Here is a 24,905-nt window from a genome sequence, read left to right on the forward strand (position 1 = left end):
GGGGAGAGGGCAAGCAAGTTCGTGTAAGTAGAGTGTAGGTGAAGTAGGGACTGGTCGACGAGGGGGATGGAGAAAAAGCAAGAGAACAGCCATCTTGAGTGGCTTGAGCATGCACTCCACCCTACATACCCCACACCACCTTTACCGTCTTGGTCCACCCCCTTCCACAGTATACCTAGGTCAGGTGTGTAGAGGTGCACTGCAACCAAATACCACAGAGACAACACAGACAGAGTCTAAGCGGTGGGCAAACTTTGGAGCCAGTCACTTACTGGCTCAATTTTTCATGGACGTCCACAGGAGGACGACAACGGCATGTTGCCATAGACCCTGCAATCAAATTCATTTGGCAGTGAGGCCATCGTTGTTACCTAGCCCACGAACAGATTCCCTCCACTTAGATGAGAGATGAAATGTAAGGTATTTAACAGGCACAATACAGGGATCATGACCATTAAGCAAAATACAAGCAGTAACAGCATTCTGAGATAATACCGTACCTACCTGTGGTTTTTGTCGTGGCCTACAGTGCCACACCACCTGTCCACACCCAGTTTGCACAGCTGATGTCAAATACTGGAGAGGCGGAGTAACAGACTACAGGTTAAAATAATGGTGCTTTTCTGCATTATGGGGCCCGGATTAATTACCTTAGTAGTCTTAGGCGGGGCCGGGTAGAAGACAGGTGAGATCTATAAGTCCCTAATTCTATTCCCCACACAGGGCGGCAAATCCAAACTACTGAGGACTTACTTGCCAGTCCCAGGGCCATTTTATAATGTGTTTCTCGGTGGGTAGATTCTGTGGCAAGGGCAAAAGTGAGTCATTGTCCTGACCTGTAATTGGCAGCGGTCCTTTGGTGGTCACCAGTTGAACTCGAATGGTGTTGACCAGTTGTTTCTGGACTAACGTGGCATAGGCACTGGGATGATTGCTCCTGGGATGTTTGGTTATAGATTTCACATCTCAATTGTTTAGTCCTTTCATCCTTTCAGTTAGCCCAGCAGCAGTGGAGTTGTAGGGCAGGTGGAAATGCCAGCATATGTCATTTTTAGAGGCCCATTCCTGAACTTTTCGGTGGGTAAAGTGGGTTCCTTGGTGACTATCAATGTCGATGGGAGTCCTGTATGTCATGCACAGCTCTCCTAGACCCTGAATAGTGGGTTTTTGCATTGCTCGATGACTTACGTAGGCCTTTTATAATGTTTTCCACCTGTTGTAATGCATTGTAGACTGCATATAGCTGTTCGCTCACACTGTATCATTGCTCTGATCGTGGCCATAGCTATGACCAAAATAGGTTAGTCTTATCATTTTGCCATTGTCACAGGCCCCAGCCAAACCTGGGTAACTGGCCATGTCTAATTTACAAGTCTGTTCCTGAATTATTATCCCTAAAACCTGTGTCTGTAATTGTTTAGGGGCGGTGGGTCAGGGGTATGCCTGTATTTTGTAGATAATCCAGGTCCTTGTGTTGTCTGTATTCACCAGCCATCCCTGTGCAGCCAAGATGAACCACGAGCACGGGGCTGCTACTCTTAAACTTGAAAGAGACTCTGAGGTTAACAGGCTATTATCAACATAAATGGAAGAGAAGGATATCTCTCATGGTAGACAGCTGCCACACACGCCCACACTACTGGACGGCCACCTCGGAATTACCTCTCACAACTTTGGGGCCCCACATGCTAGTGGACAGCCACCCCAGGACTAACTCCACAAGTGTCCATTCCCTGTTCTTATTTCCCAACATCTCAGTGCTCATGGGAGTTTCCCTGGTGCCCTGAGTTGCTCACCAACTGTTGTGCTGCACTCTGCAGGCCTGCAAGCCTTGTATTGTAGTTGCACAGCCTGGACACTGAAGAAAGAGCCTTGAGACAGTGACAGAGATCAGTAATATTGGATAGGGGATCTTACCTGTCTGAAATAGAGGGTCCTGGTGCAATGCCCCACACGCACAGCAGACACGTCACAGCAGCCATCTTTACTGCTCGGGGAAGAAGGAGGCTTCCTTTTATAGGGGGAATTGATGTCCGATTGGCTCATCAGTTACCAGGGAAACCAGCTGGGGCGTGTCCCTCACAGCCCCTCAGGTTAACAACCGTCATGAGGGCAGATGTTTCGCTTTAATAAAATAGCAGGTGGAGCCAAAGGATTAGAACAATCACTAGCTGCGGCGGGGGGCAAGTACTGTTCACCTGAGTAGGTGAAGCAGGGACTGGTTGAGCGGGGATGTACAAAGAGCAAGAGAAGAGCCGTACTGAGCGGCCTGATCATACAGGAGTGTACAGTTCCATGTTCAGACGTTGTTTTTACTATTTTGAGCTGCACATTTTTTGTACTTTGCTATTTACCGGTCAAAAAAACTTTAGCTTATTAAGATTCAGAAAGAAGACAGTATCAACATGTATGCTATTTTAATGCAATATGTTATTTCATTAGGAAAGAGGCAAATATAATTATATTTTAATTTCATCTAAATAGTAAATGTACTATTGATATGAGGATAAAAGGCATTAAGTATTCTTGCATGCTAAATGTCCCTGTAAACAGAGTGATATTAGCTGTTATGTAATTTTTTTAATGCTTATTTCATTCAAAACACTCTATTCATAAAATTTTTACTTAAGATTATGAAAGAGCAAAAGGCTGAAATATCCATCAATAGTATAATGAAATCTTGGTTGATTCTGAAAGCAGAAGTCAGCCAAGATGAAGGAATGAGTCTTGTAATTGAGTACCAGAGGTAAAAAAAAATAGCCCTGTTAAATGAGGAAGAGGAAATGCCTTAGACCTAGAGGAAAAGGTCATAATATTAGATTAGGACTGAATAAAAGCAGTCCACTACTAGCAATTTACCTTTACTTGACAGCAATTATAGAAAGTTTTAACAAATTCTATTAAAATGGACAAAAACTATTTCCTAAAATAATAGTAGATTACAGTAAATACTAAGTACTCCACAGCCTGTATTACATCTCAGTTTTTTCAAAATGAGCATGATGGTTTCTTGAGTATCCTGTTAGCCAAGTTTCAATTTGGGAGAGATGATAGAGTTGGAGGTGGGATGAGGTGGGTAATTGTAATTACCTTTATGCAGGTAGTATTGCACTTGGAATGGGTAGAAATGCCTTTGAAGGTTGGTGTAGATAAGGGGTCGCGAACAGGTTTGAAATCTGTGCAGACTTTAGCTCAGGTGCTAATGTCAGCCCAAAGTTCTCTGTTGGTGAAAATGATTCTGATATACAATCTTAAGATAGTAAAGGAGGGTGTTCAGTGAATTCCAGACCTTTGTCATGGACAAGGAACTCAAGTGCTGCTCCTTTGTGATTCCTGATTCATTTGTTCCTCAAGAGGTTAGCTAAAATTAAGCCAGTGAGTAAAAAACAAACAAAAAGCCCCCAGCGATTCAGTTCTTACAACTATAGTAAATAGAAACAAAGCTCACTCATTATAACTCTTCTCTTTAGTCAGATGGAAGATGAAACTTTTTCCACAGAGACATCTTAATTTCTCTCCATGAAAGTGAAATAGATTATTCTGTGGTGAAACATATATGGCAAACTTAGATCATATAGGCCACAAAGTATACTACTTTTAATTAGCCAGGATTTTATATGAGTAATGAACCTTCCATTTCACTCTGAACATACCATCCTACATACATTTTAGTTGTTACTTGCTATAATGTAAAGGAAAAATCATTTTTTTTACAAATAATTACTGGCTGACATTTAAGGCAATGTACCAAAGCCTAACTTTATTTTGTTCTTTCTTACTTAGTTCTGAGCACTAAATCATCGTGCATGATTGATTCTTGCTTACCTGCATCTTCTCCCATACTAAAGTATTTTCTATGTGGACAGCTCTTCAGAATAAGATTAAGATATGAGTAAAATGAAACAGGACCAGTGAGAGAGACAAAATACATAAAAGCCTCTTCAGACTTACTCTGAATTACCACTTGACTCCCTTTCAATTTTTGGCATCAAATTTCCACTTGAGGTATAAAGCTTCAATCAGGAGGGCAAAGCATTGCTGACAACAAACAAGAAAATAAACACTGCTAATTTGCACACATAATAATAAAGGAAAAGAGAAAGAAAATGCTACCAGGGAGAGGCAGGGACTTGTTTCTTCTCAGAGAAACGGGAAACACCCGTTTTTCTACTGTGAAAGGGGAGGTACATATTCCAGACCAAAGAAGAGATGCTTTCTTGAAATGGCTCCTCCCGGGTCCCCATAATTTTGCATATAAATGGGAAATGGAGCTGTACTGAACGTTTTAGGAAGCTTTCTGCAAGGATTCGTGAAGTAAGTGAGGTCAGTAGGGACACAGACAAAAAAAATCGACGTTAATTAAATCACAATAAGATTTTGATAGGAAGATTCATTTTTCCAACTTACTGTTAAATAGATAAGTGTCTCAGGTACTCAACTTTGGATGTAATGTTACATAGAACTTAACTCTTGGTTGAGCATAAGTAAAAGAACCAGGTTTTCTAAGTAAGGTGAGGAGGGAGAAATCAACTGGTTGGGGAAAAGCTCAGGAGAGAGGAAGTAGCATTAAAAAGTGTGTATCCATGACGAGTTTATATATTCCAAAATAAATAGCAAATTGAGTACTGGATTGAGGAAAACATGCTACACTTCCTGTTTCTCTTCTGCTCACCAGCTAAGGAACCATGAGAAAGGCATTCTTTCGGCATCAAACTGGCAAGAGTAGTTTGATTATCTGGACCCACTTCCAGTGGGTATTGAGACAAAGTTAAGGTGGTATTGATGGCACCCATAAATTTTTTAGAGCATGGAAAAGACTGGACAAGAATAGACTAACAGGACCTTTTGCTCTTAGAACACTGAAGCAGATTCTCCAATGGATTTAGGACACCCTCTCCCTTTCCCTCTCTTCTCTTTAATTTAAGAAGCATAAAGTCATGTACTTCCTGCCAGGCACTGTTCTCAATTCTTTAATTATTCAGTGTTAACTCATTTAATCCAATACAACAACCTTATAAGGGCATAACTACAATTCTCCCCTGATGGATGGGGAACTGAGGCACTAATGAGAATATTGCTCAAAGCCATATAGCTGTTTCGTGGGGGAGGTGGAATTCTAGCCCAGTCTGGTGCTAGAAGCTGTACTTTTTTAACCAATATGCTGTTTTCCTTCCTTTCTTTGTATTTACCCCTTTAAAATAAGGTTAACTCTGCGAAATAAGGTGTAAACTTACTGAAAGGGCTGGAAAGGGTTAACGCTGAAGCACTTCCGCGAGCTGAAAAAACAAAAACAAACCAGCCAGCGAAAGCCTGTTAAAGCCCCCGTAGGAAATTCAGTGGGCCTCCTGTTTCCTTAAACTCTCGCTTTCGCTCCCGCTGACACTTTACAAAGCCGCAGCGGCGGGTCCAAGCTGCCGCGCGCCACCTTCCTCCACCCGCCCGGCGGGCCGGGGGTCCGAAGGGGCTTCGCAGGGTCAGTAAGCGAATACGGGCTCAGGTTTGCTTTCTTCACACCCCAGCCGCCGCCGCACACGCCCTCCCGGGAATGGCGAACTGTAATTAACCCTGTAGCGCCCAGGAAGACCCCACCGGCGGCGAGCGCCCGCAGGGTCGGCCGCTGGGCCGCGATTCCCCGCAGGCGGGCGCGAAGGCGGCCCAGGGCCAGGTGGGTGCGGGCACCGCTGGCCCGACCGCCAGGGGTGCGAGCCGGGTGCGGGCATGGCGCCCGGGCAGCGCAGAGGTGCCGTCCGGCGCTCCCCTCCTAGCTTGGTTTTCTCGCCTTCTCTCCTGGCGCGCCAGGCCGCCGGCTGCCGGGGGGCACGCCGGGCCGGAGTTGCCCTCTCACTCCCCCTTGCCTTGCTCCCCGGGTTTAATCTCTCGGCGACTCCTCTGCCAGCCCCGAGGAAAGTGCAGCCATTGGACAGGTCGGTGCTAGCTGCCGGTTTCGGGGAGGAAGGTGGGAGACGCCTGGAGGAGCAAGGGGGAGGGAAGCGGGGGGGGGAATGCAGCGGCAGATCTGGCAAATTGCGAGCTGCCTTCCCTCCCCAAAGTGTGGAGCTGGAGTGCGGGGGAGCGCGGCGGCGGCGGCGCCTCCTCCGCCACCAAACTCCGGGGCTCGGCGGGGCTTGGGGCCACCTCCTCCTTAGCCAGGAGGAACCCTCTCCCGATAGGTTTCAGCCTGACTTTTCCCTCCCCGTTTCTTTCTTCTTCCTCTCTCTCTCTCTTTTTTTCCCCAATACATTTTTCCTGCCTTCGGACCTCAGACTGCTGCAGCCCGAGCCTTCCCGGGGCTCAGCTCTGGGGCTGCTCATCCCTCCGGCTGCGAGCAGGGACGCGCGCCCAGCGTCGGGGCGAAGAAAAGAAGAAAAACTTGTCGGAGGGGTTTCGCCATCCCACAGTAACCCCCTTCCCGCAAACCCAAACCTTCCGCGGGGGCCACCCTAGGACTGGGGAAAGTTCCTTCCGAGCCGACAGCCCTCTTGGATTTGGACAGGCACCCGCGCTGGCTGAGGAATTAGATCTGTTTTGAACCCAGTGGAGCGCATCGCGGGGGCTCGGAAGTCACCGTCTACGGGCACCGGGGTGGCGCTGCTTGTGCGGAAGGGAGAGTTTGCCAGCCCCAGCTCAAGTGGCCTTTCGTCTCCGCAATTGTTGTGTGTCTGGGGTGAGGGCTGCGAGTGTCGTGGCAAGTTGTGAAGAGAGACCTGGAGGTCCGGAGAGGACTGCGCTCCCCTCGCTCTCCCTTCTTCCTCTTCCCGGCTCCCGGGTGTGAAGTCCCAGAGAAATTTACAAAGGCCTCTGCATCCCGCCGAGACCAGTCCTCAGCGTTCGGCCCCGTTGTCCCCATTCCCAGAGGGAGCCCCGGGGCACAGGGTGCCGGAGAAGTACTGGCGGGGAAGGGGAGGGAGGTCGCGGCAGCGGCATGGCGAGGTTCCCGAGGGCCGACCTGGCTGCTGCAGGAGTTGTGTTACTTTGCCACTTTTTAATGGACCGGTTTCAGTTCGCTGAAGGGAAGCCTGGAAACCAAGTCAATGGTAAGATCCACTTTCGCTTCTTGCTTTTGTGCCCAGCTGAAGACCTCTCTGGCACCCCGTTGTTAACCCACTCCCTCCCCACCTATGCCCTTGGCAAAGTTATTGCAATTGCATTTCGACTAAACTTGGTCTTCTCAAATGGGCAGAAGAATGTTGGCTGGATGAGTAGGGTGGTAGGGACTGGGGGTTATCTTAAGGATTTACCGCTTGCTTCACCTGAGCGGCTGGCAGGGAGTGGTACTGACTCCCCGGACGCGCCCAGAGAGGGCTCTGGGGTTAGAGCAAACCTTACGCTGATACCTCGCCCAGGAGCTGGCAGCCTGGGCTGTGTCCTCCCCGGCCCCTCCTCCTTCTCTGCTGCTGGGGTAAACTAAGGGAGTGCGCGAAGGGGGCGGTGGGGGTGGACGTGGTGGCAGCCGGGGATTGCAGAGCTCCCCTCTGCTGGAGAAAATTCCCTGGGGCCGCACCTTCCTCCCCCCAGGCGATCCCCACCTCTGCTCCCTCTTGCTGTCTGGGGCTGAGCGGGCGCTGGAAGTGGGGCGGGGTGGGTGCGGCGGGACGCAGAGGAAGGGAGGAGGTGGCAGAGGTGGGGCGGGCGCCCCTCTGGAGACCAACCACTGGCTCCATTGTCCTCCGCCGGCCGGCTTCGCAGACAGGCCTGAACGTGCAGGGCCACCTCCGAGTGGCCTGATATTGCCCCCACGCGGAGCCCCGGCCCCGCACGTTCCCAGGGGTGGCTGTTCCAGCCAGGTGCGCGTCCCTCCGGAGCCGCGCCCCGCGGGGCGAGCGCGGAGCCGGCGACGCCGCCCTGGGCGCGCCGGCTCCTCCTGGCGAGGCGCTGCTGAGCCGGAGGTCCAGCTGCCTTCCGCACCCTGCCCACTGTGAACCGGGCGCCTGCTCCCCATTTCTGCCCCCTGGGAAGAAATGGATAGACTTCGAGAGGAGGTGAATGAGCAAAGACACTTAGAGGGAAAAGAAAAAGGAAATAAAACCTTGCTGATGAGGCTAATCAAGGTTTTGTTTTGTTCTGTTTTAATCCTGAGGAGGGGAAACGGTAAGTGGCTCCTCAGGAAATCTACTGGCGTCCGCAAATGTCAAACCTGCCAGTCGCACATGGAAGGCTAGGGAGAGCACCTGGGGATTCCAGGTGAGGTGAATCTTGAAGGGAAGTCCTTGAATGAAATGTTACCGAGCTGAGACAGCCGAAACACTGTGTCTGCCCCTGGTGTAAATTCTTATGGAGAAAACACAGATTCTGACTCTGCTCCAATTTATGATTGGAGGGTGTGTGTGTGTTGGGGGACGGGGGGAGGGCAACAAGATGACAACACTTTGAAAGCTGTGAATAAAACGCAAGTTTCCTGGATGTTGATTTGTCTTTATCACATATAATGGGTTCTGCATAGATGGACATAGGTTGTTCTTGACTAGGTATTATTTATATCAATAGATCATGCCTTCTGTGTATTTCTCTGCTACATTTCGTTGGTAAACAAAAAGACTTTTACTCGTCTGGGAAGCTGCACATTTATTTTAAGAAGTGCAACAGTAGTTTTCATGGGCATCTTCATGAAATAAACAAATGCTTAAAGAAAGCAATTTACTTCTTTCCAAAGGAGGTTAGAGAGGTGCGTGTGCCAAAAATGCACCCCAAGTTGTTTATTTGAAAACCTCTTCGGCACTGGGAGTAAATAATGCATTTACAGTAAAAAAATAAAAGGTCAGCAAATGTTTATTTTTTTCCTGAACTTTTTTCATTAATAATATGTTACTGAGAAAAGAACAATACATACAATAAGTTAACTATTCTGAGTTCTCAAATTGAGGATAAAATTTACTGCACTCTAAAACTGAACAGATAATTAAAAGCCTTTGATCTGGGGAATATGAAATACGTAAATTGTTCAACATAGAGCTGCAGGTATTATAAACCAGTACTTCTGGTGGAAAACTACTCTAGAAGCCCACATCTTTACAGGATTGAGTAAAAAAGGAATCGTTTTATACTTCTCAGCAAATTTTTTGAGATTTATTACAAAATGAAGTAACTTCTTTCCTGGTTATCAGTCTGCATTAATTTTATTAAATAATCTTGGAATTAAATGGTTAGGCTACTGTAATACCTAAAATACAGCAATGAAATGGAAGCAAAAATATAGTTTCCTTTGTAAAATAGTCTAGCTAAAAAGTTCAATACAGGAAATTTTTTAAAAGTCCGACAGTCTTGGAATTCGGCATGTAGCAATCAGGATTTTTTTACAGACATTTTGGCGGGGGTTGGGGGCAGGGGAGTCTGATTTCATAAAGGACATTTTTTATGCATTCCTTTAGAAATGCTGCAGTTGACTTTGTTGCCACCAGAGGGCAGAGAAACCACTAATTTCCTTCCCATTCTCTCCCAAACCTGAGATGAGTGATCCTCAATATTTTCTTTCCTATGTGCAGTATTTTTTGATATTTCAACTTAACATTCGTAAATGAGTGGCAATTTAAAACAGTGAGAGTTTATTATGTTTCCCATTTTCGTTGAAATTAAATATTTATTCATTTAATATTTATATAGTACTCCCTACATGTAGACTTACACCTTGAATACATTCGTGTGGTGTGATAAGTACAGTGGAAAACCCCAAGTACTCTCTTCCGCATCACTGTTGGCAATTATTAACACGTTGTGGAATTTTCAAGAATATACTTCAAAATTATCTCTCTTGTGATTAAAAGTTCATTATATAGTGAATTTTCTTTTAGGATTGAATGTATTCTATGTATATCTGAAAAGTATTTGCCCACACTAAATAGTATACCTCAACCAATGTTTAGAGAAAAATAAGCTTAGAATAATGTTAAATTTTATAAATCTCAAATCATTTCCATATTGTTATACATTCATCTTTATATCCTGAACTGATTGAAAAACAGTTTAGTAACAATGTCAAAGGAGAAAGATGCAGTCATATCTTGTAGAATTCTAAAATTTAAATCAGGAAAAAAGGCCTAAAATATGTAGTTATATTTTGGCCTGATTATTGCTCTTAAATGTGATTTAATGCAACAAGGAAGTTCGTTACCACTATAGAGAGAGCAATAATAGTTTAGGACCCCAAGGAATTTTCACTTTTTAAACTTTCTAATATTGCCGTGTTCTGGAAACAAGTAGTTTATTTTTAGCAGATCGTTTACATTTAGTTGTTTTTCTAGTTGGATATTTTCCTATTATTTTCTGCTTTCATTAGAGTTAAAAAACTTAGTTTGAAATATTACTAATTTGTGGAGTTTGCTATAAGAGTATCTCTGTTGAGACATACTGTCACTAGTACAAAATTTCTAACTATATGCAGACATACCTGGAGCAAAAGATTAAGACAGAGGGTTAATTCAAGCAAATATCTCTATAAAACGGACATGGGCCAGATTATTAGAAAATCACAGGTTTTTAAAAATCAATGACTCTTGACTGCATACAGAAATTTTTGAAATATAAAATGTGAGAGTCTCTTTCCTTCAGAGGATAGATAGAAGTTGAAGCCTGAGGTTGGGTAAGTTTGGAATGAGACATAACTGTGATCTAGAACACTTAATTCAGAAATAAGGTTTGAAATTCATGGTTGTTTGCAGAGAGATTTGGGATTATTACAGTTAGGACAATTTGTGCATTGCTTAAGTTTGATTTTTGGAAGCAGGTTCTTATCAAGGAGAATGTGCCTGAGTAAAACAGGAATGGAAAATACTAATTTCCTCCCCACAGATTTCACCTCTGCAAGAATCACATACTTTCATGCAGAGATGTAGATACTGTGGATTCTTTTCAATAGTTTTGGTTTCAGTTTTTTGCTTCCTAAAAGGTATCTCCTATTGTAGAAACAGTATATTTATGAAGATGAATGAATTGGTCAACTGTGACCATGAGATCTAAAGCCTCGAGTTGGTTCCCCACTACATTCAGTACAGTCTCTTCACCATGGCCATTACCGTGAGGCCTCAGACTGCCTTCCCACCTCCCCCTCCCCCGCGTGTTTTTAACAGTCTAGCCAAATGAGCCTTCTTGATGTTCCCAGAGTGTGTACCAGGCGCCACCACCTCCATGCCACGCCTCCTGCCCTTCCTTCCCTAACCCATCTCCACCCATCCACCTTCTACTTTTTCTTACAAACTTATCTCCAGTGACACGGTTCACAAAAGGATGAGGTGTCTCAGAACCCTCCGAGAACTCTAGGCCTTTTTTAAGGCACTGGTTGGACTCTGCTTGGTATCGTAGGAGTTTGTTTCCTTCTCATTACGGCATCTCTTTTTCATATATTCTTTTAGAACATATCAGGCTCTGCTGTCATTCACTTGTGAATCCCCTGTGGCATCTACCACACAGGCATGCAATAAATAGTTGTCGCACTGACTGAACCGACTGGAATTACAGTGCAAGCTGGACTGTTGACTAGACTGTCACCTTGGGAGACTTTCATACTTCTTGCTCTATTTATGACTTTCTTCCATAAGTAAGATGGCAATGAAAATACAGTGGGCTTCAGAGAACAATAGTTTGAAATGAGAGAATAGGATCCAGAGGCCTGTCATAATGGTTCTGCTGGGTGATATTTACCTTAAACCTTCTGTTAATAGATAGAACTTTCAAAAAGTTCATTCCGCCATTCTGCTGTACTTCTGGCTTCTGACTGTATTTTCAGAAACCAGAAGTACTTAATCTAATACCTTAAAGTACAGTGTGTGTATATATATGTATATGTGTGTATGTGTACATAATACGTATATATAGTGGTGGTGCTCTATTTTCAGTGGAGACGAACACTACTAAATAAGTTTAGTTCTTTGTGAAATTACTTTTGAACTGAATTGTGCTTAGGCCGCATGCCATTAACCTGCACTGAAGGTGGCTTTAAAAATATAGTCTCCTAAAACTTGTTATGGTGGCTGTTATCGGGGGAGGTGGTATGGTGCAATGCATTGCACAGTATCTGCTCCCCAAGTAACAGAGAGAGACAGACAGACACAGAGAGAAAGATCTTGTGTCTTAATAACAGATATAGCTGGTCTTCTTCTGCACTGGTTTGTTTGCATCTTCTGGACATTATAAATAGTGACGAGAAACATTGCTTTTAAAAAATGTGGTTTTTTGAAAGCCCACATCCAACAAGTATATAAACCTTCTGGCCTGCATTTTTTGTACTGGTTTACCTGGGTCTTCATCTTATCTCTCCTACTCTCATTTAGCTTTGTCCAGCTTTTCTCCCTTAAAATCTTGTATTTGTTGTAGAGATGGGAAATAAGTAAATAAAAAGCAGTCACCATAATACCTAAGGTTGTATATTGCAAAGTTGCTTTTCTGCTTTCTTTGAATCTGACTAACTCCAGTCCTTTGCCTTCATTCTGAGCACATACTTATATTTTGCAGAGCTTTATCTCTTCCCAGTATTCCACTCTGAGAAGTCTTTCTTCGTCACTGAGGTTCACACAGGATGTCTTCCCTCACTATCCTCCAGACAATGATTCTGTTCAACTGAGGAAGTTGCTGCAGAATGACAGACTAAGTAGTAATGCTTTTACTAAGACAGTTCCTCCCACAGTTTATTGTGTCATATATTGCCTGGCCAAATGAACAGAATAATATCTGAGGAGAGAATAGAATATAAAGTATTCTACATTGTATTGTAACCAGACTTTGAACCCATTGCATATTTTTTCTTTGGCTTGTTTTTATCTTGCCTTCTTTAATTAAAAAGGTGGTAAGATATGGATTGATGGTACAGATATGAGTATTTAAATAGAATTAGAGGTCTTGTCAGGAGCCTGTTAAAAACTGTAGATCTGAACATGGGGTCAGAAACGGTGTGACCTTCCTTGAAATACAGACTTGTAATCCCTTCCTCCAGAGGCCAGCCAAACACATCTAAGCAATAGTAACTCTCCTTTCCCTTCCAAATTAAAATCAGCTGTCCTCACTGTTCCTGCCTCAGGCGTTATAGTAGAAAGTGGCCAGTGATTTTGTCAAGAGAGGGTCATAGAGGCAGGGATGCAGAATGACTTCATTTTACTTTTCTGGAATCTTATGACTTAGTTCCCCTCTCTTCCTCCACCTATTATTTTTCACTCATTAACTGGAAAATTTCCCTAGAATACATATTACTCAAGGTCTCATCCTGCTTAGCTGATTGAGGCTATGAGACTACATAGAGAGACTAATGAGAATTTGCCCTGCAGATAAACTGCATAAGAATCAGAATATTTAAAAGCCAATTTTCTACATATTCTACATTTTCTACATATTCAGTTTTCTACATTTTCTACATATTGGAGTGTTCAGTGGTAGGAGAAGTCTACATAAAACTGATAAATTCTCTCTCAGCTTGCTGCTTGGTAGGTACACCCTGGTTTATTTAGATGAGGATAATGTGTTCTTTGGTCCAGTTGGAGTATGGAGCATTCAACATGCAATGATGTTTTTTAGATAGTAATAATATCCTCTGTGTTTATATGTATCTGTTTGTAGCAGTAGCTCCCAACTTTTTCTCTCTGAAACTGTAATTTGGACCCAATAAAATATTTATTTCCCTAAACCCTAAAAGGGAAGTAAGACAGGCAGAATTTATCATTTTGCAATGTGGAATTCATAAGTAATAATGATTTTCAAGATGTAAAGTAGTCCTGTAGGTGCATTTAGGGTATAGCTCATGCTAAGTCTGTATACATTAACATACATATTTGCATAATTCTCTCCAAGATACAACTTAGACTGCAGCTACCACTGACCCCATGAACCTGATTATTCAATTGGTATATTTTTGTTTGTTTGTTTAAAAGAGCCCATTGACCTTACTGCCGGCATAGCAGTATCTGACTTCTTTTGGTTGCCCCCTCCCCTTCTCCTTTTGTTATCCATTTCCTTCAATACATTGAAAAAGGATCTATGAAGAAATTACATCAGTGTAATCTGCATTGCAAAATATTCATGAAAAAGTATATATGAAGTAATTTTTGCTATACTAACTCATATTTTAAGTGCACATGGGTTCCTGATATTTAAATGAATCCTGTTCTGAACTTTTGATTAAAAGAACCTCTCAATTATTTTGCTAGGCTATAGTTTTATGTTTAAAATTAGCTCTAGTGACTACATATGCATACTTCTTTCAAGAATTATATCATCTGATATTAGCTATTTATTTATATTAAGTGAAGTATAGTTGACTGATATTAGCTATTTTAATTGTGACTTTTTAGTATTTATATTTCCTGGGAATATACACCTATAATTACTTTTTTTTTTTTTTGGTAATTTAGTCCTTTTAGTAGACAATCAACTTGTCCTAACTTTATGTCACTAATTGGTAATCTACATATTTTGAATCTATTTTAGTTTCAATTATTTACAATTTTCTGTATTCCAAGAAACAAGAATTGAACTAAAAGGCATATTGCTGTGTATTTGCATTTTTGTTCTTTGGTTCTTGTTTGTTTGGCGAGGGAATAGAGAGGGTCATTTGAGTTTTTGTCACACGGCAAAAGTTTAAAGAATATTTTAACGCCTATTTGAAGGCTCTGAATGCCCCATAAAAATAAAGTTGACTTGTACGGTTAAAAAAATGCCATTTCACATTTTAGTTTGAAAGTGTTCTTGCTGTATTATAAAGATGTTGCTCAATGTTTTATTTTCATATGCGATATAACATCATAGGATATTGTATATCTTGCATAATATATCTTATCTGTTTTATAATTTGAATTTTAAAATTTTGCATAGTTTTCTAAATGCTTAATTCTTTTATTCAAATTAAATGGATTTTATGAAAGCTTTTAGTTTGATATGAAGTATGTGTAAAAATATTTCCTGTATCAGAATATTATAGTAATATTTATAAATATGGCAAGACTTGCAAAATATTTATAAATATGTTGTGAAACAATTTTGATTGAGGCTAAATTGTCACTTATTATTTTGTACACATGTATTACATGTAATTGTGTTGCTCTTAATTTTCCCAGTCGATTTATCCCACAATTGATTTATCCAGTCTTCCAGTTATTTTTCCACAATTGGTTTATCCAATATTCCATCAACAAAAAAATCAGTACTTTTTTTTTAATGGAATAGTGGCATGTTATTTTTACTCCCATTTTATTGAGATATAATTGATATACAACACAGTGTAAGTTTAAGGTGTATAGCATAATGAGTTGACTTCCATACATCATGAAATGATGACCACGGTAAGTTTGGAGAACATCCATCATCTCATATAGATACAAAATAAAAGACAAAGAAAAAAACTTTTTCCTTGTGATGAGAACTCATGATTTACTCTCTTAAGAACTTTCACATATAATGCACAGTAATGTTAATTACGTTTATCATGTTGTATATTACATCCCTACTACTTATTTATCTTACAACTGGAATTTGTACCTTTTAACCACCTTTGTCACCATACAAAGATGTTACATTATTATTGACTATATTCCCCAAACTGTACATTTCATCCCTGTGACCCATTCATTTTGTTAACTGGAAGTTTGTACCTCTTCATTTCCCTCGCCTGTCAGTGCCGTTTTGAACATTGGTGCTGTAAATATCCTTGCATGCATCTCTTCATGTTCATATGTGGGACTTCTATTTAGAGGTAGAATTCATGGGTTATTGGGGCTGTGAACGTTCTGCTTTAAAATATAAAACCTGGGATAAGCCCTGGTACATCTTCCGAGATAAAGTACTTCAAAGATAAAGGCGTGTGGGACCCTGATAATTATCCCTGTGCAGATATCACAGTCTTAATTACTTTAGCTTATAACAAGTCTTTATGTCTGGTGGGACAAAGCTGTCCTCCTTCTTCTTGATCTTCAGAAGTGTCTTGGCTGTTCTACACGGCTCTTTGCTTTTCCGTATCTATTTTAGAATAAACTTTTCAGGTTTCGCTAAAAACTCTGTTGAACTTTTGATTGAAATCACATTATATCTCAGGGTCATTTGGTAAAGATTTCAATTTTTAAACAACTTGGAGATGATGTAATTTCTTTTCTACAACAGCTAAAAGCCAGAACAAGTACCACTGCGCTTCATAACAAATTGTTAATAGCGGTTTTTTGGCAAGTGACCTTTTTTCATTGAAATGATGTTGAGTGCTAGTGCTGTTTTCCTGATCACATCATGATACTAACCATACATCTAATTGTTTCTTAGGCAATACGAGGGGAAAACGATAGGTTAATTAAAATGAACAACTCAACTAAGGAAAAGAATGTTAATTCCTAACTTCTTAGAAACTACCACAAATGACAGGTGGTTGCTAGGTAAATAAACATGGAAATGACAGTTTTACAGGGTCATTCTAGTAACCTATCTCTGGACCAGCATAGCAGTATAAAGCAAGACTTTAAATTTGCTGCTTCATAAGAATCAGCTCTGATGAGAATGGTGAAATCCTCTGGATTTAGGATTCTCCTTCGTGTTTGCTCTTTAGCTAATTAATATCAATTCCATGGCCGATCTACATTGAACGAGAGTACACTTTACAAATTGCTACCATTTAAAGGTAATAGATTTATGATTTTATTTAGACTGTAGGCATTTATAAATTAAAGGTTTATAATTTGCTTGATTTGAAATTCCTAACTTCATCTCTGTCTCAGCACAGTTTATAAGTGGCCATTGTTCTGAACTCATGCATACTGATTTGGATAGTTTTTAACCAGGAGTAAATGGACAAGCCAGGCAGGCTGTTTCATTTCTTTGTTATTTAACCTTCGTTATCTTTTTTAACATCTGTGTTCATTTCAGATATTTTTAAAAACAAGCATGATTCAAAGTCATTTGCAGATGATAGTCTCATTGTCTGGACATTGCAAAACAGCTTTCCGCAGGAAGCCAGATTTGTGCAATCTCAGTTTTGTCAAGCTGTTTTTAGAAGAGCCGTTTGTAAAATAGGCACAGCCAATAAGAAGCTGATTTTTCTGAAACCAAGACCTGATGTCTGACTTGAGACTGCCTTTCTGTATCCCCAGTTCCCTTATCCTCGCTCTGGCAGGCACCATCATTTCTAGCCTAGTTCATTTCAACAGCTTCCCACCTTCCCTCCAACATAGTCCTGCTGGAATCCCTTCTTCATTCCATGGCCTGAAAGATCTTTCTGAAATGAAGATCTGTGTCACTCCTCTGCTGAAAATACCTTCCTGTCTTCCTAAGGGTCTCGCCCTAGAGGTCAAAGCCCTCAGTAACCTGGTCCTGGCTTACCTGTCCAGGTTCAAATGCATCATTTCCTCCATTATACTCTCCCAAGTTTCCCATACTCTCTTTCCCCAAGAAACTGCACCTGCCATTCCCTCCTCTTGGAGCACCCTTTCCTCCTCTTCTTGGCTATTTGTCCTTCAGGTCTCAGCTTCATCTTGATTTGCAGCATTATTGAATCATTTCTCAGTGTTTCTCTGCCAGGTCCACGTCTGAGATGAGTACCTTGCCAAAGTGCACTCTACACCTCTTCATCCTGTCACTTACCGTCAGTGGTGTAACAGCCCTGCCTGCACTGGACTGTGAGCTGCCCAGGACAATAGGCTGTATGGGACTGATCACCACTGCATCACTAGCTCCAAATACAGGGAGCCCTCTTTGAAAATTCGTAGAATGGAGGAATCTGGTCAGTGATCCACTTGGTATGATGGTACTACGTGTGTTCAGATTTATCACTCAGGCAAAGAGTTTTGTTTGTACCTTATTTCTACATATTTCTTTGGGCAGAATTTCTCAGTCATAATTTCTGTAACATGATACCTGAGATTTAAATGCCCATGATTAAAATGTGTAGAGAAACCAGAGACTGAGTGACTTCAGAGTAAGGGAATTTGTCACATGCGTTTGTGAAGAACTGAGAATTCATTTACAAATGGTGGTTTAAGAATGATCAAGTCACACAGTAAGCTGGGAAGGACAGAGAAAGGGATACTTTAATGATTTATAATCCAAAAACTTGAATTGTCTGGTAAAGTATTAAAATACATTCATTTGTTTCCTTGGAGAGAATTCCATAGTTACAAAAAAGATGTATGGATAAACAATGAATGAAATAGAAATTAGAGACTGAACTATGAAATTTGCATGAACAGCTTTCCAGGTATTTCAAAGCTAAAGATGCAAACTGGGAAATGTTCCCTGAAATTAGATACTTACAAGAGTTCCAGATACAAACCACTGGGCGGCCTTTGAAACATTTTTTCAGCGAAAGAGTCTTAAATGTCTCTTAATACTGCATACATCATAGCTTTTGTCAGGTCATTAATCTGTACCCAGAATGTGAGTTAACCCATTGATGTGAGCTAAGTGTTTCTGAGGTCTTGAACATGACCTACTTGCTGAAGTTTTAGTCAGAATTTTTCATATACTCAACGACTTGTATTTGTTGCTCTCCAAGCACATTTTTCTCACCTTGCCTTTTTATTTATTGCTTCTCTAGAAACACTCTCCCAAGCTCTTCCTATATTCCACATTAATTTTATGGAGTGAACATCTAATAGTGTCATCTGCTCAGTATCTCTTACCCCCTTCTTCTGGTAACAGTACCTTCTCATTATTTGGGATGTTCAGTCTTTTAGAAACAGCACCTCACCGTCATTTAGGAATGTCATCTGTCTGACTCTATGTTGTTCACCTGGGCCTTTTATCATAATGTCATGCTTCTCCAGACAGTTCAGCATGTGTCCCAAAGGTGGATACTCATAATAACCTTTCATCTTGGACCTCAGGCCAATTAATTCTTGCCTAAATGTTATCTACACATTCTAGAAGAGAGAGGGTCTTTTTAAAAAAATTATTCTGGGGGTTGCTGCGTTGGGAAGATATACATTTAAAGCCATCTACAGATAGTCTTAGACTTTCTGATAGCATAAAGCAGAAAATTACTGTTTTTAGTTGAGATGTATTACTTGCCACTGAAAGAGTCTTGTTTTCAATTATATTGTCACAGTTTTCAATTATATTTTTATGTGAATAATTATTTGATTGAGGACTATTTCTCCTACTAGATTGTAAACTCTGTGAGTGCAGGAACCCAGTTTGTTGTACTTTTTTGTTTTCTTAGCACCTTTCAGAGTGTTTGGAATACAGAAGGTACTCGATAAGTATTTGTTAAATGAAATTTTTGAGTAAGTTCATTTGGGAGGTGTCCTTTCAGTGACCGTTGAAATAATTCAGTGCTTAGACATTAGGTGAGATTTATCAGATGAGTCAGAATTTGCGACTGCAATCGATTTTTCCCTGTTGGTTTTCTTAAGTAATTTTTTGTCACTTTCTCATTTTACAAATTAAATTCTCTTACCTGGGTCTTATTTTTCTACTCTTTCTTCATGTTTAATTTGGTGTCTTCCTTTTATTTTCCCTGCAGTTCCTATTATTTTATTTTCCTTATGGATCTAGATATACATTCCAGGAAGTAGAAAGGAGAAAACCTTAACATGTCATAGCTTTTGTCAGCCCATTAATCTGTACCCAGGATTAAGAGGCAAAAAAGTGTTAAGCAGAAAATAGTTGATCCATGGCCAATTATTCATTTTATTTTTATTTTTTAAAAAATTTATTTATTTATGGCTGCGTTGGGTCTTCGTTGCTGCATGCGGGCTTTCTCTAGTTGAGACAAGCAGGGGCTACTCTTCGTTGCGGTGCGCGGGCTTTTCGTTGCGATGGCTTCTCTTGTTGCAGAGCACGGTCTCTAGGCACGTGGGCTTCAGTAGTTGTGGCACGCGGGCTCAGTAGTTGTGGCTCGCGGGCTCTAGAGTGCAGGCTCACTAGTTGTGGCGTGCAGGCTTAGTTGCTCCACAGCATGTGGGATCTTCCCGGACCAGGGATTGAACCCGCGTCCCCTGCATTGGCAGGCGGATTCTTAACCACTGTGCCACCAGGGAAGTCCCATTTTATTTACTTAATACTTTTTTATTGGGATTTTCCAGATCATTAAAAATTTAAAAAGAAAACAAGAATGGTAAGATTATATTTCAGCATAACACCAAGCATATAGTAGCTTCTCAATTTAAACTTCGTTGACTTACTTATTGAATAAAGGCCCGCAAAGTCTGTTTTACTTCTAATTTTAAAATTCATTGGCTCATTCCTCTATCTATTCACTTATTCAATAAGTAATCAATTTTTAAAAAAGTGAATGGAGGAATAAACCGATGTCTTTATTAGAAGTGAAATAGGCTTGTGTAGGTTAATTGGAAACCTAGCCATTCTATCTCACATTCTTACCTGTAAGTTGGGGACTGCCATATGTTACACATTTATGTGTGATGCATGCTTAAAATATATGACATTTCCATGATATGATTGAAATCCATTTATAAAGTTCTGTTCGCCTAGTAGTTTTCATATTAGTTCAGCTGTTCCTCCAATGGGATAATTTTAGTTGGAAGATATTTTTGTCCAATCAGTTTAATTTCATAATTCACTGTTTTAGATAAAAGTAAAAAATGGTTTCTATTCTTAAGTGATGTGATCTACAGGGAAACATGGACATGGACGTAGCAGGAGGCTAGTAGGAGAACTACGGCAAGGGTCTGGCAGGGGTGGGCTTGGGGGAAGGCTCTCTCAGGGAGACAGCATTTGATTGCCTTATGGTTGTTAAAGGAAGCTTCTGATGCCAGACAGCCGTGGCTTGGGTCCAAACCTTGGCTCACCGTTCACCAGTTGAGTGGCCTTGTACGAAAATATTAACTCCTGGAGCCTCCATTTCTTCATCTGTAATAAGGGAGCAGAATTACTTATCTGCAGTGACAAATTTCTGTTCTCTGCAGGTTTGGTGGGGTTGCCACAGAAATATAAGGAAGTGTGGAAGCAGTAGGTTGAGGGAAGACTGTAAACAAGGGGAAAAAAGTAGCGCAGAGCCAGGGAAGGAGTTCTCCGCAGAATGGTGAGCAGACTGAGGAGGCTTTCAGCACTAATTTAAGATACTAACTACCGAGGTACCCGTGTTTCCAACTGCCTGAGATAAAACCATGTCATCTTTGGTACAGTAATAATCACACACAGTGGTACTGTTGCAGGTGTAGGAAGAATTAAGGCCAGTTAGCACTTTTGATGGCCACGTGAGCCTCAGATGGCATGTAGAGGCCCCTCGAACGGGCTTCGACCTGCAGGGGTAGGTCCTGGAATACAAAGCACTGCTCTTTTTCTCAGTCCTCCCTTTCGCTCAGCCGTAGCCTAGGGGAGGCTTTGGATTTGAATAACATCATTCCAATAAAACGTACATTAAAAGAACACCCAAAGGATTTATTTTTACCAAACTCATGTTGTGTGAAGTGAGATGAAGCTCCCAGAAACAGTTTTCTTTTCTCGGCCTGGGCTGAGGACCCGAAATAAAATTCTACTGTGTCATCTACTTTGAAGCAAGAAAATAATTCCTTGACCTTATTAACATACTTGCTTCTAGGGATAAATAAACTGCTGTATAAGATCACACAACTCCCTTGGATGAGTGACCAGTTAACTTTTTTGGATTGCGACGTTCTATTTATGAAGAGACCCAAAATGCTACGTGTGTCTTAGTGAATTTATCTGAAAAGGTAAGCAATATATGTGTAAGAGCCTGACAGCTATCCTAAGATTTCATCAGTGAATGGAAGATAAGAAATGTCAAAATAAGAAATAAATAAAACCCTTTAAATATTCAGAGTTCCCTGAGCAGTTCTATTTAGCATTTTTCCACAGAACTACATGGAGGCCTTTGGTGTTTTTGTCAGGACAGCCCTACATGCATGGGCGGAAGAAGTGGACACACTCATGGTGCTATTTGAGAGCCATGGAACAACTCCTTTTTCCTATACTACTGTCGCCTACACTAGTGTGTCAGTGGCCGTTGACTTCAGAGAGTCATGTTTTGGGTTGAGGTCATGTGTCTTGGAAACTATCAGTATTAAAAGGAGGAGCAATGGTCACCGACGGTCTTTCTGTTTGAAACCTTGTGGAACAGAGGTGGTAAAGAGACAGTGTCCAGGTTCAAACAGACCAGACAGGCAGGCCCCTGGTTAGACCAACAACAGCAAGAAGTCATTAAGAGTGTGTGTGGGCATGTGCATGCCTGTGTGTGTGTGTGTGTGTGTGTGTGTGTGTGTGTGTGTCTGTGTGTGTATGTGAAGGTGTAGGGGTTACAGAGGCAGAGATACAGGAATGCCAAAGGGGGCCTGAGAGAGAATTGCTAAAGAGAGGTGGGTGGGCTCTGAGGACCAAACCAATATACGATGTCTCTGTGCGTGTGTAGGGCATAGTGCTTAGGGCACCATTTTAATACATGTCTGCTGTTACAGTGTTCGCTCATATAATCAAAAGTGAATACAGTTTTTCAAGATACCCAGATTACACAGTTGGATTAGCCTATAAACTGGAAGAAACTGGCTTAATGATACTATGATTAATAGGAACAAGGAGTTGTTCCATCACTCTCAAACAACACCATGAATGTGTCTTATGTTATGCATTACATTGAAATTAATATGCCGTGAAGTTGGTGTTGATGAAGTTTAGTTCGCAGAATTATTTATTCATTTAGCAAACATTTGTTAGATGTATTCTATGTGCCAAGCATTGTGCTGTAAAGAGATAAAAAATATAGTCCTTGCCATGTAGGGGTTACAGTGCATTATTCAAAATAGGAAGGTAAAGAGGTAATGCTCAGAAAACGTGGGGTGAGAGAAAGAGGGAGGCCCGAGGGGGAGAGGAGAAATGCGCTATAGATGAGAAAAAAAAGGACTATAGGATTTAGATTAAAGGGTCAGGGAAGGCTTCCTGGAGGAGCTGTTTCAGTCTTGCTTTGAAGTGAGAGTGAGATTTAGGAGACTGGAGAAGATAGAAATACATTCCAAACAGAGAGAATAGCCTGGAGGCAGGAAACAGCATGGTCTCTGGGAACTGCCGTGGCCTGTGGGGAGAGACCGTTGAAAGACCAAGAAAGGTCTCCTCAACCATAGAAGGGTGTTGAACTCTTTCCTAAAGGTTACAGCTGGCCAGTGACAGACTTTTGTCAGCTGAGTGAGAAACTCAGATGGGCCTCTTAGGAAGGTCTCTCTAGTATCGGTGTGGAGAGCAGATAGGAAGGAACAGACCTGGAGACAGACCAGATTTAGAAACTACTGGATTAATAAGGATGAGAAGTGGTGAAGGCTTCCAGCAACAGGAGAAAGTCTAAGATAATGCCCAAATTCCCCAGGTGCTTTGGGGGATGGAAAGATGAGTTCAGCTTTAGGCTTGTGGAGTATTGAGATGGTTATGGGGCATCCCAGGGGAGATACCAGCTCTGCCAGGTGGTGGTCTTGGACGAGATTGAGATGTTGAATCATTATATAAGTGATTGTGGAAACCAGCCAAGGAGCATGAAAAGACGAAGAGCAGAGGGTCAAGGTCAGAATCCTAGAGAGGTGGTTTCGGAAGGGTGTCTGGAGGAAGGCGCCCAGGAGGGAGAATGAGGAGAAGGTACCTGGAGAGGAAGGCTGATCTGCTGGAGGAAAAGCAGGTCATTAGAATTGGCAAGGAGGGGCATCTGGGAATTTAGTAAGACTAAAAATTTAGCTGGGGTGGATGAATGAGGGCTTGCTTTTGCCAGATTTCATAAGATAAGTGATGAAAATGTGAGAAGGTAGTAGAGTGGATGAAACTGCAGTCTTTAAAAAAAAGCATGTCTGGGAAAGAATTGATGGAGAGGAAGCAGCCATAGGGGAACCTAGTGGCAAGAGAGGGTTTTGCCAGAATGTGAGATTTGAACCTGCTTATAGGTGTGGAGAAGCAGCCAGTAGAGAGCTAGGCAGATTGAGAATGTAACTGTGCTATAAATATAGTAAACTATGTTACAAGTGTTGTCTCTGGGAAGATGATCACAGCTCTCCCAAAATGTAGCTTGACTCACGGAATCCTTTATTATATCACATGTAAGAAAATTGCTGTGGCATCTAATAAAAATTTAATTAAGGCTTGAATGAGTTCACATTTATGTAACCTGAAGTCATCAAATCCATGAAACCTCTGAAATAAAATAAAGTTTGTTGGAAAGAGAATTTTATCTTAAGAAGTAGCAAGAGGAAAAATGAATGTTTCATTTATTTTATCAGTTTAGCCTGGGCTACAAAATGTTTGTAACATGATAACGAGGTAAATTATGTTAGAAAAAAGGACATTTAAAATAACTTGTTTAGTTTTCATGCACTTTTGATTTTAAGCCAACATCACACCCTGAAGGAAAAGGGAGTAATGACTTCATTGTTCTTTACCAATAGGTAGACCAGGAATTAAAATAATAAACTAAGGAAAGAGAGTTGTTTTTCCTTGCTGTAGTTCATTTTTATGGCTGCTTTAGAGATGAATATTTATGGTGATTAAAAAAGTGCCTGGCACATAGTAGGTACTCAGTAAATAATTGTGAACTATGAGTTTTCTAAACTTTATTTGTATTTAAGCACTCAAGGAAATAAGATCAAAATATTTTTTCATAAAATCTTTGGAGCTCTCTTCTCACTAAGAAATGGTGAACTCATAAAGAGGTATTTATTTTCTCCCAATATTGCCTTCAAGGCAGGTTAGAGTTTTATCAACAGTTGTTTTATAAAATTGTTAGAAGACTTTAAAAGGACTGATTGTTATCATCTGTAACATGATACCCGGCAAGACATTCCTGACCAGCTTGAAGTTAAAAAAATAAATAAATAAACTATCGGCCTTACGCAAGTTTGAAATTAAAAACAGGAATAAAGTTAAAACCAATAAAACCTTCTTAGCTGTAGGTTATCTTTCAGGAAAGATTATAAATTTGTTTCTCTTAGTAATTGGAACATTGCTCCATGCCTTCAGTGTGTGTATGTGTGTGGGGGGAAGGGACAGGGGAAATGAGTGAATGGGGA

General features: G+C 41.3%; 1 protein-coding gene across 2 annotated transcripts in view; it reads left to right on the forward strand.

Annotated features, from left to right (window-relative positions):
* The first annotated feature begins 5,454 nt into the window (after nt 1-5,454).
* Nucleotides 5,455-24,905, forward strand: part of PLXDC2 (plexin domain containing 2) — a 411,878-nt gene continuing 392,427 nt past the window's right edge. Inside the window, exons 1-2 of one of the 2 annotated variants that reach the window (XM_073801628.1) lie at nt 5,455-5,473; nt 6,264-7,034. In XM_073801628.1, coding sequence (XP_073657729.1) covers nt 6,923-7,034 — 112 coding nt within the window. In that variant the 5' untranslated portion in view covers nt 5,455-5,473; nt 6,264-6,922. Of the gene's footprint in view, nt 5,474-5,789; nt 5,925-6,263; nt 7,035-24,905 lie in introns of those variants that run through there. The other variant, XM_033852419.2, reaches the window with a different exon arrangement.

Source organism: Tursiops truncatus, chromosome 2 (genome assembly GCF_011762595.2).
Source record: "Tursiops truncatus isolate mTurTru1 chromosome 2, mTurTru1.mat.Y, whole genome shotgun sequence".
In the NCBI taxonomy this organism is placed as follows: domain Eukaryota; kingdom Metazoa; phylum Chordata; class Mammalia; order Artiodactyla; family Delphinidae; genus Tursiops; species Tursiops truncatus.